The sequence below is a fragment of the Podarcis liolepis genome (genome assembly GCF_965112155.1).
Source record: "Podarcis liolepis genome assembly, chromosome: 7".
In the NCBI taxonomy this organism is placed as follows: domain Eukaryota; kingdom Metazoa; phylum Chordata; class Lepidosauria; order Squamata; family Lacertidae; genus Podarcis; species Podarcis liolepis.
The window spans coordinates 11,529,005-11,545,445 of NC_139561.1; the positions used below are offsets into that span (position 1 = coordinate 11,529,005).

The 16,441-nt window shown below is 48.5% G+C and overlaps 1 protein-coding gene across 20 annotated transcripts in view; it reads right to left on the minus strand.

The window, feature by feature from the left end:
- HSPG2 (heparan sulfate proteoglycan 2) overlaps positions 1–16,441 on the minus strand; it is a 210,720-nt gene that overhangs the window by 59,021 nt on the left and 135,258 nt on the right. For 19 of the 20 annotated variants that reach the window (XM_083514549.1, XM_083514543.1, XM_083514541.1 and 16 more), the window contains 12 exons: positions 16,182–16,412; positions 15,988–16,101; positions 13,377–13,504; positions 11,707–11,793; positions 10,062–10,120; positions 7,662–7,835; positions 5,873–5,983; positions 5,389–5,489; positions 3,513–3,693; positions 2,177–2,236; positions 1,678–1,800; positions 693–845 (listed from right to left, as the gene is read on the minus strand). In XM_083514549.1, coding sequence (XP_083370675.1) covers positions 693–845; positions 1,678–1,800; positions 2,177–2,236; positions 3,513–3,693; positions 5,389–5,489; positions 5,873–5,983; positions 7,662–7,835; positions 10,062–10,120; positions 11,707–11,793; positions 13,377–13,504; positions 15,988–16,101; positions 16,182–16,412 — 1,522 coding nt within the window. The remainder of the gene's footprint in view (positions 1–692; positions 846–1,677; positions 1,801–2,176; positions 2,237–3,512; positions 3,694–5,388; positions 5,490–5,872; positions 5,984–7,661; positions 7,836–10,061; positions 10,121–11,706; positions 11,794–13,376; positions 13,505–15,987; positions 16,102–16,181; positions 16,413–16,441) is intronic. The other variant, XM_083514557.1, reaches the window with a different exon arrangement.

Sequence of the window (16,441 nt, forward strand, 5' to 3'; positions counted from 1 at the left end):
ACCGATAAAAATGAAATTATTGTGAGGTTTAATAAGTTAACCGTTTATATTTGGACAACTTTTCTGCTGTACTTTATCAGAAGGAGAAAAACAATCATTTCCTTAATAACAATTTAAACCATTTATTTAACTAAAATAATAATATTATAGGAGATGCATCCATGGTTGTTAACTGATGTGGTTAAACAATTTTTTTAAAAAACTTAGACTGAGTTTTAGCACACATGAAAAACTTTAAACAAATCCTTACTTCCTGATGAATAGCCTTTGGACTATAATGTAACTTAATTGGAAAACTATCTTTAGAAAGGTTTTCCCCCAAAAGCATTTTATTTTAAAAATCCGATTTAAATTTTAAAAAAAATACGATTATTTTTTTTTAATCATTTATTTTTATCCACCCTGATGGCTGCCCTCTTTGATAATGAAGCCAGAGTGGCGAGAGAAAAAAGGCTTTCTTTTTCTGCCCACCACTAGGTAATATTATCAGCAGCGCTGGCTCCAGACTCCCCACCAACGTGGATGACCTTAAAAGAAGATTAGACACATGGAGGAAGATAATGTTATCAGCAGCTGAACCGTGTGGGCTCCCTTTGGCCTGACCCAGGAGCAGGCGGGCTCTGTCCTCCTGCAGGGGCACATTCGGCACCCCCAGAGACGCGCCACCCACTTCTCGCCAGGGCACAACGTACTGTGTACTTGTAAGAAGGCACGGGCCATATGTTGTCCGGCGCTATTCCGCACACGGCACAAATACTGGGCTTCATCGGAAGGCTCCGCTGCCGGGAAGCGCAGGATCCCACCCTGGATGACGGCTTTAGAGGAGATGACGCCCCCTTGTCCACCTGATAGAGAGGAGAAGAAGAAGAGGAGGAGGAGGAGGAGGAGGAGGAGGAGTTTGGACTTGAAATCCCGCCTTTCACTCCTTTTAAGGCAGGCATGGCCAAACTCGGCCCTCCAGATGTATTGGGACTACAACTCCCATCATCCCTAGCTAACAGGACCAGTTGATAGGGATGATGGGAACTGTAGTCCCAAAACATCTGGAGGGCTGAGCTTGGCCATGCCTACAAGCAGCTAAAAAGGGACGCGGGTGGCACTGTGGGTTAAACCACCAAGCCTAGGACTTGCTGATCAGAAGGTCGGCGGTTTGAATCCCCGCCACAGGATGAGCTCCCGTTGTTCGGTCCCTGCTCCCGCCAACCTAGCAGTACGAAAGCATGTCAAAGTGCAAGTAGATAAATAGATAGATCGAGATGAGCGCGCAACCCCAGAGTTGGTCACGACTGGACCTAATGGTCAGGGGTCCCTTTACAAGCAGCTAACAATCTCCTTTTCCCTTCCTCCCCTACAACAAACACTCTGCGAGATGAGTGGGGCTGAGAGACTTCAGAGAAGTGTGACTAGCCCAAGGTCACCCAGCAGCTGCATGCGGAGGAGCTGGGAATCAAACCCAGTTCACCAGATTACGAGTCCACTGCTCTTAACTACTACACCACACTGGCTCTCAGAGGAGAGAGAGGAGTTATTATTTTTTTCTCAATTTGTTATGGATCACTTCCCAATACTCTTTTAACTATTTACAAGTCCAAGTCCCCTGGAAAATTCCTGGGGATGCCTGACGGAAGGTGACTTTTCGGAGACAGGGGCCACGGCGTCACCTAGCAGGAAGCTTACCAATCCACTCCACCGTGGGCTCTGGGCTCCCGGTAGCGATGCAGCGGAACTCGGCCGCTTGTCCTGGCTGGACGCTCAGCTGCGAGGGCTCAATGGTGGCCATGGGGTGGACTGCAGCTCCAGCTAAATTGGGGAGAGGAAGGTTGAAGGCGGCTCTGGGAAGCCGGGGTGGGGAGTCCATGCCGGTGGCAATTTCAGAACAGGGATGGAGAAAGGCTCATGTGCTGTGCCCCCAAGACCCCACAGAATCAGGAAAGGAACCGAGCCATGCACGAGCAAATGGATGTCACCCTAGACATGAAGTATGTGTGATGCTGATGACTGTAGTGCAGGGTGGTGGGTGGGTGTAGAAAACAGGAGTGTCAACAACCCATGCCATCAAAATCCATGCAGAAGAGGAGGAGAAAGAGATGGATAGGACTCCAGCACGGGGGAATGAAACCAAAACCTTGCAGCGATGGACAATGGGGCATGCAAGTGGGGGCCAAAACCGACTTACAGGGCCTGTGGCCTTCCACCACTTCTACAGGTCCGTAGAACATCTGGGTCTTAGATGGAGCTGCGGGTGAGGGAGAGGGACGTGAAAACCAGGCCCAGGGAGGAGGAGGAGGGCCTGGCCAATGGCAAGGACCCCCGGGCACCCAAGGGACTGTTTTCCAGAGCTGGAGATCCTTGCCCAGTGGATCAGAAATGGATTGTCTCTGGAGATGTACCATATTGTCCTGAATATAAGCCACACCTTTTCCCCCAAATTCCGACCGTGAAAAGTTAAAGTGCAGCTCAAATTCATGACCTTACAGAAACTGGCTTTTACGGTCACGCTGTAGGATTTCCTTCTACATTTGACATTTACTGGTGTAAATGCCTGCGGAATTTTAAGGGAGATTCTTATATTTGGGTATTGTCTTTTTCTCCCCCCCCCCCTGAATTTTAAAGGTGTGGCTTATTTGCGGGTGTGGCTTATATTGGGGCCAATACGGTATGTTGGGGGCTGAACAAGGGACCCTCTGCATCTGCCACAGAGCTACTGCCTCACACTAAAAATAAAGAAAGCCTCTGGTCCCCGTGGTACTGAGAAAGTCAGAAACAGCACATAGACTTCCGGTCAGCGCCAGCGATTAATGGCGGATTTCCCTCCGAGCTCTGGAGGGAGTCTGCTCCGCGGGTTCGGGTCCTGTTGCTACGGCGAAGCGGGGACCCAAAAAAATCACAGGCGGTGAAGCCTGTGAGCAAGGAGACTCGGCGGGCACCATTGTGCCCCCCCCAAAACCGTGAAGGAGCCTTTTTAAAGGCTTCGGAACGGCAACAGGATCTAAGTTAAGGTCCATCTAGCTCAGTATTGCCTACACTGGTTGGCAGCAGCTCTCCAAGTTTTCAGATGAGGATCCTTACCCCCCGCCCTACCTGGAGACGCAGCCCAGGATGGAACGTGGGACCTTCTGCATGCCAAGCAACTGCTCTAGAACTGAGCTGTAAACCCTTCAGAGCCGGGACCGCAGAGAGCGGTCTTCTACGGAGCCCCTCCAGCTCAGTATCGTCTGCACTGACTGGCAGAGGCTCTCCTGGCTTCCGAGCAGGAGAAAGGGGGTGAATGGACCTCTCTGATCCTGGCACCTGAAACCCCAACTCCCCATTACCCCAAGAAGCAACAGGTGGGAGCCATCTTTCGTGACATTCTGGCAGAGACGAGCGTGCTCAGATGCCGTGTGCCCAGGGCTACGAGAGCAGCCTGTGGCCAGGTGGGTGAGCGTTGGGTGTCGGTGTTAAGCCACGATCCGGCTGTGCCTGCAGCCTTGGCACACCTTGAGCATGCAGCCCCCTTTCTCCGTCCCTACCTTGCACGTAGAGGGTGGCGACTCCTTCGTCCATGTCGAACATATTGGACCCTGTGCAGACGTAGATCCCGGCGTCCTCTGGTTGGACGTTGCGTATGGTGAGGATCCCGTTGAAGTCCATGGCCCGGCTGGGCAGCTTCCCATTGTTCTGGCGTGTCCATACCAGGGTGTAGGCAGGAGACTGGGGGTGGGCAGCCAGGGGAGGAGAGAGTTGGGACTCCAAAGACAGGCAGCTTTCCAACAGGTAGTGTTACCTCTCTACCAGCCTCCTCCTCTCCCCCCCCCGCTTTTGACACCAGAGATGTGAATAATAAATTAAACGATGATAATGAGAATAGTAGTGATGATGATGATAAAAATAACAATGCACATTTGTTTTTAATGTGCGCTTTCATACTAGAATTTGTTTTTCAACATGCAACATGTATACAGACATTTCTTTCAATGCGTTGTTTTTTTTTTTTAATTGAATGAAATTTGTATGTAGCTTGATTATAAGAAAACCTCTACAAGTGGTTTAAGAAAAATATGGAAGAAAATATTAGAACTCTCCATTGGAAACATAAACAGGTATTTAAGAATATTCAAGGTATTTTTTAAAAAGGTAAAGGACCCCTGGACAATTCAGCCCAGTCAAAGGCGATTATGGGGTTGCGGAGCTCATCTCACTTTCAGGCTGAGGGAGCCGGCGTTTGTCCACAGACAACTTTCTGGGTCATGTGGCCAGCAGGACTAAGCCGCTTCTGGCGCAACGGGACACCGTAACGGAAACCAGAGCGCATGAAAACACCCTTTACCTTCCCGCTGCAGAGCTACCTATTTATCTACTTGCACTGGCGTGCTTTTGAACTGCTAGGCTGGCAGGAGCTGGGGCAGAGCAATGGGAGCTCACCCCGTTGCGGGGATTCGAACTGCCAACCTTCCGATCGGCAAGCCCAAGAGGCTCGGTGGTTTAGACCACAGTGCCAAATCAATGGTAGCTAATAAGAAGACACATAAAGTTTGACATGTCTGGAGAGGTTTGCCTGAACAAAAATGCTTTTAGCAGGTGCCAAAAAGGGCACAGCAAAGGCATCTGCCTGATGTCAATAGGCAAAGTGCTGTCACATTAAAAAGCCAATTTCTTGTTAGAATTCCTGCTCTATGATTGCAGTCATCGGATTTTTGTCTATCACATGACGGTGTATGTTTTGACTCCACAGAGTGGGAAGTGATGGAGACAGGGTGTTTGTGTTACTGTGTTCCGTGAAGTGGGACTATTGTCCTTTGTCCTTTTTCTCTTTGCTGTCTGATGCTAGATAGAGAGAGAGCCATGTTGCAGTGCTCCATGTGTGTTTATATGTAAATAAAGTTGATTAGCCAAAATGCTGAGTTGCTGAAGTCTGTTACGGAAGTTGCGAAGACTCCGCGGATCCCTAAGTGTGCCGATGTCTGTTGGCATGGGTCGCTGTGATGTTCGGGCAGAAGAAAATTTTTAAGCTCCCGAACAAACGACCAGGAGGGAGAGAACATGCCAGTCGGGCATCTGTCTCTACCAGGGTCCTACTCGAGTGTAGGACGAGCTCCTGACAATTCTTACAAGTGCGGAATGAGGATTGTGTGGTTGAATGCAACCTTTAACTTTTACACAGTGGGTTGGGGGCTTTAACATCCACCCCGCTCCCCTGAACTAGGCCCTTGAGTTCAAATCCTCCCATTTGGCCTCAAAGTTCACTGGGGGCCTGTCGCTGCCTCCCAGGCGAACCTACATTTCAGGGTTGTTGTGGGGATTAAATGAGGAAGGGTGAGAACCGTGTATGCCACCTGGAGCTCTTTGAAGCAAAAGGTACAGGTACGCAAGCGAGCAAATGAGCACACAAAGGCTGAAGGAGCTCACCTTGCTCTTGGCTGTGCAGACAAAGGTGACGTCTCCCCCTGGCTTCACGCTCTGCACCTTCTGCTCCTCCACGGTCACTGTGATGGGCTTGGTGGGGCCTTCTGCGGAAGCAGAGAGAGATGTGTGAAAGACTCCCTCGTGGCCTTCTCCTTGCCAAGATCCGTGCCCTTCCTTGGATGCTGTCTCGCTTCCTCTCCCCAGCCCCATTTCCGGAATCCTCTCCCCAAGGAAATGCGCCAGGTGCCATCGTTGACAACTTGCCTATTTCCCCCAGCCTTTGGCAGCAAAGGGAGCCTCAGACGTGGTCAGTTTAGTGGGGTGGGAGGGGAGGGGAGGAGTTATGCTAAATAGCAGAGAGCCCTCTCGACTCCTGTGGCTCCCATCAATCGGCACCCACCCCTTCCTGCCCCAATCTCGAGCTCTGCACCTTTACAAGCTCTTCCCAGTGAAGGAAGTTCACTCCTAGCAAGAAGGTGCGTCTCACCTGTGACGACCACCTCGGCACGGCTGGCATTGCTGAACTGCGGGTTGCGGCATGTGCAGATGTAGACGCCGGCTTCGGAGGGCTGGATGTTGGGGAAGTGGAGCTCCAGTCCTGGGGAGGAAATCAAGGGAGATGGAGACGAGCTGGAAGGTTTCCCAGGGGTCATCTAGTCCAACCCCCCCTGCAGGCCCTTCTTTTTTCCTATTATTATTGTTATTATTATTATTATTCAAAGTAATAATCATACAGTGGTGCCTCACAAGATGAAATTAATCCGTTCTGCGAGTCTCTTCGTCTTGCGGTTTTTTCGTCTTGCGAAGCACGGCTATTAGCGGCTTAGCGGCTATTAACGGCTTAGCGGCTTTAAGAAAAAGGAAACAAACTCGCAAGACGTTTCGTCTTGTGAAGCAAGCCCATAGGGAAATTCGTCTTGCGGAACGACTCAAAAAACGGAAAACTCTTTCGTCATGCGCGTTTTTCGTCTTGCGAGGTACCACTGTATCTGAAGGCTATTAAAGTTTTTAATGTTTGATGACTTATCATGTTTTTAATATTCTGTTGTGAGCCGCTCAGAGTGGCTAGGAATACCCAACCAGATGGGCAGGGTATAAACAAATTATTATTATTATTATACATAAATAAGAATAAAAATGTGCACCCCACCACAGAGACCGTTCCACTGTAACTATCCAACCTCCCAAAATTCCAGCACCTCTTGCGATGGTTTGACCCCTTTCTGTTTTAACAATACAAATTCTACAAATATATCTTCCATATCTCATCGAAATCATTTCTCCTGCGTATTCCCCGTCTTCCCTTAATGGCACATGTCAATTTATCATCAATAGCTATATCCCACACACCTCTTTATACCATCCTTCCATTTTATATTCTGCTTGCCCCTTTTATCATAATGCGTGCAGCTGTCAATAAATGAATTTGTGAGTAAGTCCTTCCTAGCCTGCAAACCTTCCACCCCATTGTAAATGGATAAAAATGCTACCTCTGGACTTTCGGTCAGCTTTAACCCAGTGATTTCTGTTATCTCCTTAAACGCCCTTTCCCAGAAAAATTGTACATAATTTACAGAAGGCTGTCTTTGGGAGGGAGTCTGTGCGTAAGTGTTACAGTGAGTAAGGAGGGGAGACATATACAATTCTCCACTGAGGCAGCATATGAATGAAGGTAGCCATCTTCCTTTTAAGCAAGACCGAGCGGCTCAGAATTTATTCATTTACCAAGCCAGGAGAACGCTTCCACCCTCCCTCCGAAACCCTGATGGTAACTGTCAGGGTGCTGCCAGCGACTCCCGGCTGGTTGCCCAGGAATGTACAAAGACGAGGGAATGTTTATTGCCGTCCACTTTTGATTCCGTATCTACAGAGAGAGGCTATAGAACCCAGCCTCTTGGATAATGGCGTTGTCCTGAGTGAATCTCCACCCCCCATCTCTCCCACTTCCTCATTCGTCACTTCTATGGGTGCTGCCGTCTGCCTTTGAGCTCTTTGCTCCCCTACTTTCAAGGCTCACCAGGTTCTGGGAGGGGAGGTCTGGAATGCTTTCTAAAGACACTGTGTCCATCAGCTGTCGCCCCCCTGGTGCTTCCTCTTCCACCTCCTCCTCTCACATTATTTCCCAACTTTTCGCCTCATCTGCCTCTGAGCGGCAACCTCCCTCAAACTCCTGTTGTGAATCTAAACTGTCGTCCTCTTCCTCCTCTCTGGAAGAGTCAAACTGGGGGTACTGTCTCGACCATTCCTCCTCTGCCCAGTCCCTGACAGCAACCCACCTTGCTGCCTGCGTTGGGTGGTGCTGGGCACGGGGCGCCCGTCTTCACGGGACCAGTAGAAATAGTGCGGTGGAGCCCCGCTGACGTGGCAACGCAGGGTCACCTCGCTGCCTTGCGAGACGGCGGTCCGCGGAGGGTGGACTTGCACGACGAGGCCTGGCTGGTCTGGAGTACCTGCGGAGTTGAGAAAGGCTCAGATTAGGGCAGCCGAAATGATGGAAGGGATGGGGCTGTCAGAATTCCTGCTCCATGATTGCAGTCATGGGATTGTTGTCTTTCACATGACGGTATATGTTTTGACTCCACAAAGCAGGAAGCGACGGAGACAGGATGTTTGTGTTACTGTGTTCCGTGAAGTGGGACTATTGTCCTTTGTTCTTTTTCTCTTTGCTGTCTGATGCTAGAGAGAGAGGGAGCCATGTTGCAGTGCTCAGTGTGTGTTTATATGTAAATAAAGTAGATTAGCCAAAATGCTGAGTTGCTGAGGTCTGTCATGCACAAACTCTGCGGATCCCTAAGTGTCCCGATGTCTGTTGGCATCGGTCACTGTGATGTTCGGGCAGAAGAAAGCTTTTGAAGCTCCCGAAGAAATGACCAGGAGGGAGGGAACATGCCAGTCGGGCATGTGTCTCTGCCAGGGTCCTACTCGAGTGTAGGCTGAACTCCTGACAAGGGCGACCACTCTAGGAAGAAAGGTTTAGGGATAGAAAGGTATGCAAAGATGCATGCCCAGGAGGAAGTGGAGAAAGAAAAGATTTTTCCCAAAAGAAAAACTGTAATTCTAATTCTTTTGGGAATTATAGGGACAGAAACGTAAAGAGAAAGAAGGTTCTTTCGATCATATGTGGTGGTCTTGTAGTAAGGTTAAAGCTTACTGGGAAATGATATATAATGAAATGAAAAGGATGTTTAAAGTAACCTTTGTTTTAAAAAACCAGAAGCTTTTCTATTGGGAATTATAGGGAGAGAACTACCTAAACTTTATAGAAACTTATTCATGTATACTACTACTGTACAGCGGCAAGAATTTTACTCCCCCAAAAATGGAAGGATGTCACAGCAAAGGAAGAATGGATACAAAAACTTATGGCATATGCAGAAATGGAAAAACTTACTGGAAAAATAAGAAATCAAGATAACAAACTTTTTATAAAATAATGGAAATGGTTTATGGAATATTTACAGATAAACTGCAAACAGATAAGAACATTGGCAGGATTATTGTAATAATCTGCATTTTCGTAAGAGTATATATTTAAAGTAGATGAATAAATGAGCAAATTGAGTTAATTTGGATATGCAGAAGGTATTAAAAATAAATTTAAGGAACCGCAGAAAGAGGGAGAAGGAAGTCAAGTTTTGAAATGCTGAAATGATTGTAAAATTAGTGAAATGTATAAACCTGAGAAGCATAAATATATATATATTTTTAAAGAGAAAGAAAAGGTTCCTCACCCCACCCCTCTCTCTCAGAATACAAGAACTTGAGTTGAGCCAAAAAGGTTAAATAAGAAGATATGATGCTACGTAATGTGATTACAGTGGATGCTCGGGTGGCGAACGTGATCGTGCGGGATGTATGTACGCAACCCACAGCATTCGCAACCTGCATCTGCGCGGGTTGCAATTCGGTGCTTCTGCACATGTGCAAAGTGTGATTTAGCGCTTCTGCGCATGAGCGACAGCCAAAACCAGGAAGTAACCAGTTTCCGGTACTTCCAGGTTTCGGCGGGTCGGTAACCTGAAAAAAGGCAACCTGAAGCGTCTGTAACCCGAGGTATGACTGTATATGTAAATCTAATAAAAATTATTATAAAAAACAAACAAACAGAACACAAGAACTTGCAGACATCTGATGAAGCTGAGTTTTGGAAGGTTCGAGGAGGATAAAGGGAAGTCCTTCTTCCTGCACTGCAGAGTTAAACTACGGAACTTGCCTACAGAGGGAGCAGGGAGGACCACCAGCTTACATGACTCTAAAAGAGCATGGGGCAAATTCGTGGAGAAAAAGGTTACCAATGGCTATGAACCATGATGGCTATCCACGGTTGGAGGAAGCAGTGCTTCCGACTCTTGGCTGCTCGAAACTGCAGTGCAGAATCAAAGGATAATGGAAACGGAGCGCTGGAAGGGGTCCTGAGGGTCATCTAGTCCAACCCGCTGCAACGCAGGAATCTCAGCTAAAGCATCCCTGCTTGTGGGTTTCTCACAGGCTTCTGGTTGGCCATTATGAGAACAGGAAGCTGGGCCACATATGCTACTGGCCAGACCTGGCAGGCTCCTCTATCTATACACAGCAATCCTTCGCTGCTGGCAGTGTGGCGTGTGCAGTGTGTGTGTGTGTGTGTGTGTCTGTCTGTGTATTGAGGCAGAGGCCAGCTGGCGGACCTTCGTACTCACCCTGGGACACACACTTATGCCCACGGATATTGGGGTTTCCTGTGTAACCTGGAGCACACCTGAGAAGGAAGCAAGAGAGAGAGAGACAGGTGAGAGTCACACCTCTGGGAAAGAGACCAGTCAGTGGCCCTAACAGCCCTAACAGTGGTGACAGAAGAGTTATTGAGAGTTAGGTGTTGGAAAAACGCCCTGGGAAGGCTGCAAAGTCTCTGGAGCATTCCCCGGTGGCCCTCTCTGGCTGTAAATCTTCTTCAGTCCAGAGCAGCCAGTAATAAGTGACCCTTCTCGCCTGAAAAGAGCACGCCAGCCTTCTGGTATATCATAGCAGAAGAAAGACTCAATCGTAGTTCTAAAACTGTGGGATATGAAACACAAGAGCAGTCAAGTACAACATTCCTAGAGTGAACTTGTTTACACATGGGGAGGAATGTTTGTCCAGCCAGCAGGTAAACTTCCTGTTTCCTTCTGGGCTGGGACAGGCTTCCTCTGCATGTGACTAGAGGTGGGTGTGGCCTCACCTGTGCAGGTAATGACAAAAGCACAGGGCAGGGCAGCCATCTCTCTCTTTTTGACTACAGGCATCGAAAAAGCAACATCTGCTTAGCCAAAGATGCCCTCTTGGCTTCCAGCCAAGAGAGGACAAAGGTACTGTCTTCTTATGAGATAGTTTCCAGGTAAATGTTACTTTTCTAAGCTAAGTCTGCCTTCTGGGATCCTATTGTGAACAGAATGATATGTGAGTAAACTCTTTTTATCCTTTTGTAGAAGACTGCGTTGTGTCTTATCTTTTATGAGGGAATAAGGGGAAAATACCAGAACAGTTATTATAGAGGCTTTAGCGAGCATGAGCAAACACATCCGCTGCAAGTTTAAAAAGGGGAATGTTACTCTGCTAAATTGTGAACTTGTTAACACAAGTTAGAAAGGCTGTTATCAGACAATATATCCTCTCCTGCATCCCTGAACATTCCCACAAAACTACTTTATTTACAGTCTTATATACAGAGACTCCGGGACTCGGGTGGCGCTGTGGGTTAAACCACAGAGCCTAGGACTTGCCGATCAGAAGGTTGGCGGTTCGAATCCCTGCGACGGGGTGAGCTCCTGTTGCTCGGTCCCTGCTCCTGCCAACCTAGCAGTTCGAAAGCACGTCAAAGTGCAAGTAGATAAATAGGTACCGCTCCGGCGGGAAGGTAAACGGCGTTTCCGTGTGCTGCTCTGGTTCGCCAGAAGCGGCTTAGTCATGCTGGCCACATGATCCGGAAGCTGTACGCCAGCTCCCTCGGCCAATAAAGCGAGATGAGCACCGAACCCCGGAGTCTGTCACGACTGGACCTAATGGTCAGGGGTCCCTTTACCTTTACCTATACAGAGACTCCATCAGTACGTCTGTGCTCTCTGAACACCAGTACAGAACCTCGACACACATAGAAGCGAAATCAACTTCCAATAGTACTCACTAGGAAAAGATAATACAGCCTTTCTTTCTCACGCTCTCTCAGACACTCACATGATGTATACAAATCATAGTACCACTCGCTGTAGCAGCTCGGATAGATAAAAATCCTAACATTAGGGCCGATCCACAACCAAGAGGGCTACTGAGCTACATCCCTGCACGTCCGCCGGCCAGTTGGATACTCACTGCTCGCAATACTGGCCGGTGTAGCCCGGCTCACAGGCTGTGCAGCGGTAGCCTCCGCCCCCAAGGCTCTCACACGTCCTTGAGAACCTGAAAAAAAAAAATAAAGTAAGGAAGAAGAGTCAGGAGGCTTAAAGGATATCAGAAGAGTCCATCTAACCTGGCCAACCAGATGCCCCTCAGCAGGGAAGCCCCGTTATAAGAATTTTAAGGTCCCAAATATATTCATAAATGCACACATATCTAAATATATAAACCATGTGCCTCGAATAGTACGAGAGGGCAATCCTGAAGCCATTTTGATTCTCCCAATGACCTCAGATAGTCATTGCAGTAAGAGAGGCAAATGGGGAAAGCCTTATGCCCAGATAAAGCAATCAGTGACCACTGTCAGGTATCCTGGCAAACAGGATTTCTGCTGAAGACTGCCTCCTTCTGTGATGTATGTATGTTTTTTTGGGGGTGGTCTCTGGCTACAGGGTGGGCAATTTCAAAAGTCTATATAAGCCCCAATGTTCTGGGTCCTTCCTCCCTCTTGCGTGTGGTGAGTGAGGACCCTGTTGCAACAGTTGAATAAAGATCAGGCTTGCTAGCCACTTTGCTTCTCAACATTCTCTCGTTGGCCTCATTTATTTTCTCTTACTGATAGGAAACCCACTTAAGGGCTCTGGAATAGCCCGTAAGGGAAAGGGAGCAGGTTTTCTTATAACACCCCAAAGCAGTAATGCTCTCCCCATTTGAGATTTCCAGGGACTGGAATTTGAAGGTAGACTGCCCCTGGATAGGGAGAGACCATCTATCTAGGTGCCCCCATGGGAAGAAAAAATAAGAAAAGCCCTGTTGAATCAGACCCATCTTAGTCCAGCATCCTGTTCTCACGGGGGCCAACCAGCTGCCTCAATGGGAAGCCCCAAAAACAGAGCAGTCACTGTGGCTACTAACCCTTGATAGCTTTTGGGGGGTATATAATTTTTTTTTCAATTTTCTGTTTTATAATTCAAAGTACTCATTTTTACATCCTTGAAATATCCGTGACTTCCTTTTTTTCTCTTTCCACGGTTCATTTTACATATCATAAATCCCTGCATATTTTACAGAAACTGCACCATTCTGAATGCCATTATTGCATCCATCACACCTTATTTACACTGTTGAATTTATCTTAATGCTGCCAGCGTTTTCAGCTGTACACAATGATTTCCCATATATTCAATAAACGCTTTCCAGTCTCCTCTAAACATATGTTCTTCTTGTTCTCTTATTCTATATGTCAGGTCCGCAAGCTGCGCATATTCCGTCAGCTTAAGTCGCCATTCTTCTTTGGCTGGGACTTCACTCATTTTCCATTTTGGGGCTAACAAAACCCAGGGCACAGTAGTGGCATACATAAATAACCTTTTTTGACACCTGGGAATGTCAGTCTGAATTATCTCCAACAGAAAGGACTCTGGGGTTTTTTGGGAAAGTACTTTTAAACATTTTTTTTAATTCATTATGGACCCCTTTCCCAATACTCTTTTGTAACCCTTGATACCTTTATCCACCCGGAGTGGCTAGCTAAAGCAGATTTGCCCACAAATCCACATCAGCTGCCAGCCCATCCTGAAACCTAGTCAAGCCCCCATCTACTCAGTCTCTCTCTCTTTCTCTCTCTCAATGAGCCAACATCGTACTGGTTTTCCGGATCCGTCAGCGGACAGGCGCAGGGCTGGCAGTCCTCTGGGGTGCCAGCAGTAGCGTCTCCGTAGAATCCGGGTGCACACTTCTCACAGAACTCCCCAGCAGCATGATGAAGGCAGCTCTGGGAAGGGCAAATCATTTAATGTGTCAACAAGACTAGAAGTTATTAAAATTACTTGAATAAACATGGTTCCAACAATAACGCGTGGCTGTGTTTAGACTGATTTCGCAGACAGAGGTATCCCAAGACGGAGACAAATAATTAAATACAGATCAAAGATAGAAATGGCTGAATTGAAACCGCAAAGAGTGGACGGAAGTCAACAAACCAACAAATTAAAAATGGCATTCAACCCAGTATGAGGGACTTTGTGAGCAGAACACCCTGATACTGGTTTGAATTAACTAAATACTGCTTTTTTGTTTGATAGGTAGTTTTAGTTTTGTTAATTTTTTGGTTTTATCGTCGTGCATTTTTCTTTTTCTTTTTTTCTTTTCTCTCTCTCTTTTTATTTCTTTTATATAATACACACTTATTCTAGATGTTTGACAATTTGATTATGTATACTGCAATAACTATCTTAAGTCTAGAAATATCCAATGTAAGATTAGCTTGTGGTTTTTTTGTATGTAATGTTTGTTTAATAAAAGTTAAAAAGGAGAAGTTATTAATATTGCAGTAGTTGTATAAGGGATTGTTATTTTGACCGGAATGTAATTGAAATCCATAAGATTTTGGAATGCAGAAATAAAGTAAATCATCAAGCCATCAATTCTAGCCACCTAAATTACAGTGGTGCCTCGCAAGACGAAATTAATTCGTTCCGCAAGTTTTTTCTTCTTGCGAGTTTTTCGTCTTGCGATGCACGGTTTCCCATAGGAATGCATTGAAAATCAATTAATGCGTTCCTATGGAAACCGACTTCAGACCAGGTCCGGGGACAATCTGTCCCCCGACCTCTTCTGAAGGCTGGGGGGGGGGGCGAAAGTCTTTGCTCCCCCCCCCCACGGCAGCATTTTAAAATCGCCCCGGACAGCGGAGGACTTCTCCGCTGTCCGGGGAGATTTAAAAGCCCTCCCGGGAAGGCAGCCAGGGGGGACAAAGATTTTCGCCCCCGGACAGCCTTCAGAAGAGGTCCAGGACCTCTTCTGAAGGCTGTCGGGGGGCGAAAATCTTTGTCCCCCCTGCCTGCCTGCCTTTAAAAGCCCTCCCGGGAGAGCGGAGAAACGCAGCGCGTTTCTCCGCTCCCCCGGGAGGGCTTTTAAAGGCAGGCAGGCAGGCAGGCAGGCAGGCAGGCAGGCAGGCAGGCAGGCAGGCAGGCAGGGGGGACAAAGATTTTCGCCCCCCGCCAGCCTTCAGAAGGCTGGGGGGCGAAAGTCTTTGCTCCCCCCCCCCACGGCAGCATTTTAAAATCGCCCCGGACAGCGGAGGACTTCTCCGCTGTCCGGGGCGATTTAAAAGCCCTCCCGGGAAGGCAGCCAGGGGGGACAAAGATTTTCGCCCCCTGACAGCCTTCAGAAGAGGTCCAGGACCTCTTCTGAAGGCTGTCGGGGGGCGAAAATCTTTGTCCCCCCTGCCTGCCTGCCTTTAAAAGCCCTCCCGGGAGAGCGGAGAAACGCAGCGCGTTTCTCCGCTCCCCCGGGAGGGCTTTTAAAGGCAGGCAGGCAGGCAGGCAGGCAGGCAGGGGGGACAAAGATTTTCGCCCCCCGCCAGCCTTCAGAAGGCTGGGGGGCGAAAGTCTTTGCTCCCCCCCCCCCACGGCAGCATTTTAAAATCGCCCCGGACAGCGGGGGACTTCTCCGCTGTCCGGGGCGAATTTAAAATGCTGGCGGGCGGCAGCGAAGCCTTCGCTGCCGCCCGCCAGCATTTTAAAAAACCTCGGGACAAAGGAGAAGTCCCCCGCTGTCCCAGGGTTTTTTTAAATGTTGCTGGGCGGCAGCGCTGCCGCCCGCCAGCATTTTAAAATCGCCCCGGACAGCGGAGAAGTCCTCCGCTGTCCCGGGGTTTTTAAAAAACCTCTCCGCCCCCCGCCAGGCTTCAGAGCAGCCTTCCGAAGCCTGGAGGCGGGAGGAGGTCCGAGGACAGTGGGCAAGACGCCCTGTCCCGGAGATTTCCCTATGGGCTTTCGTCTTGCGAAGGAAGCCCATAGGGAAATTCGTTTTGCGAAGCGTCTCCAAAACGGAAAAACCTTTCGTCTAGCGGGTTTTCCGTCTTGCGAGGCGTTCGTCTTGCGGGGTACCACTGTATATGAATGATCTGGTACTTGAATAATTTGGTACTTGAATGATTGGTATTAGTACAGTGGTACCTCGGGTTACAGACGCTTCATGTTACAGACACTTCAGGTTACAGACTCCGCTAACCCAGAAATAGTACCTTGGGTTAAGAACTTTGCTTCCCACGTCCCATTTGGCCGCAGTAGTGGCATACATAAATAACCTTTTTTGACACCTAGGAATTTCAGTCTCAATTATCCCCAAGAGAAAGCATTCTGTTGTTGTTTTTCGAAAATCAATTTTAAACATTTTTTTCCTCAATTCATTATGGATCATTTCCCAATACACTTTTACACCCAAGTTTATGTGCCTATGGAAGTTGCTCACCGAACAGGCGCCAGTCTCAGGGTGGCAGGAATCTGAATGCCCGTTGCATTCGCACAGCGCACAGTGCCCCAGGTAGAGCCCACCGCCTGTCCGGGTGTAGCCAGCTGCACAATCCTGCAAGAGGGACAGGGTGGCATCAGTAAACAGTGCCCCATGAGCCCACGTGCCCAGCCTGGCCCAGCGAAGAGGCTCACCTGGCAGGAAAGACCCTGGTAGCCTGGTGGGCAGCGGCATTCCTCCACCTCCAGAGCCCGGGGCAGGCTGGTGTAGGTGGGCACCGCGGTCTCCATGCTGACACCGGTGATGCCAGCCGACAGCATCTCGGTGGAGTGAGTGGCGCGGATGAGAATCTCGTCCAGGTCAGCCAGGACCATCATGAGGTGCTCCCGGGTGGCTGGCTGGCCATCAGGGCGCTTCCAGTATTGCTGGGGAGAAAAAGGGGGGAAGGTTGATA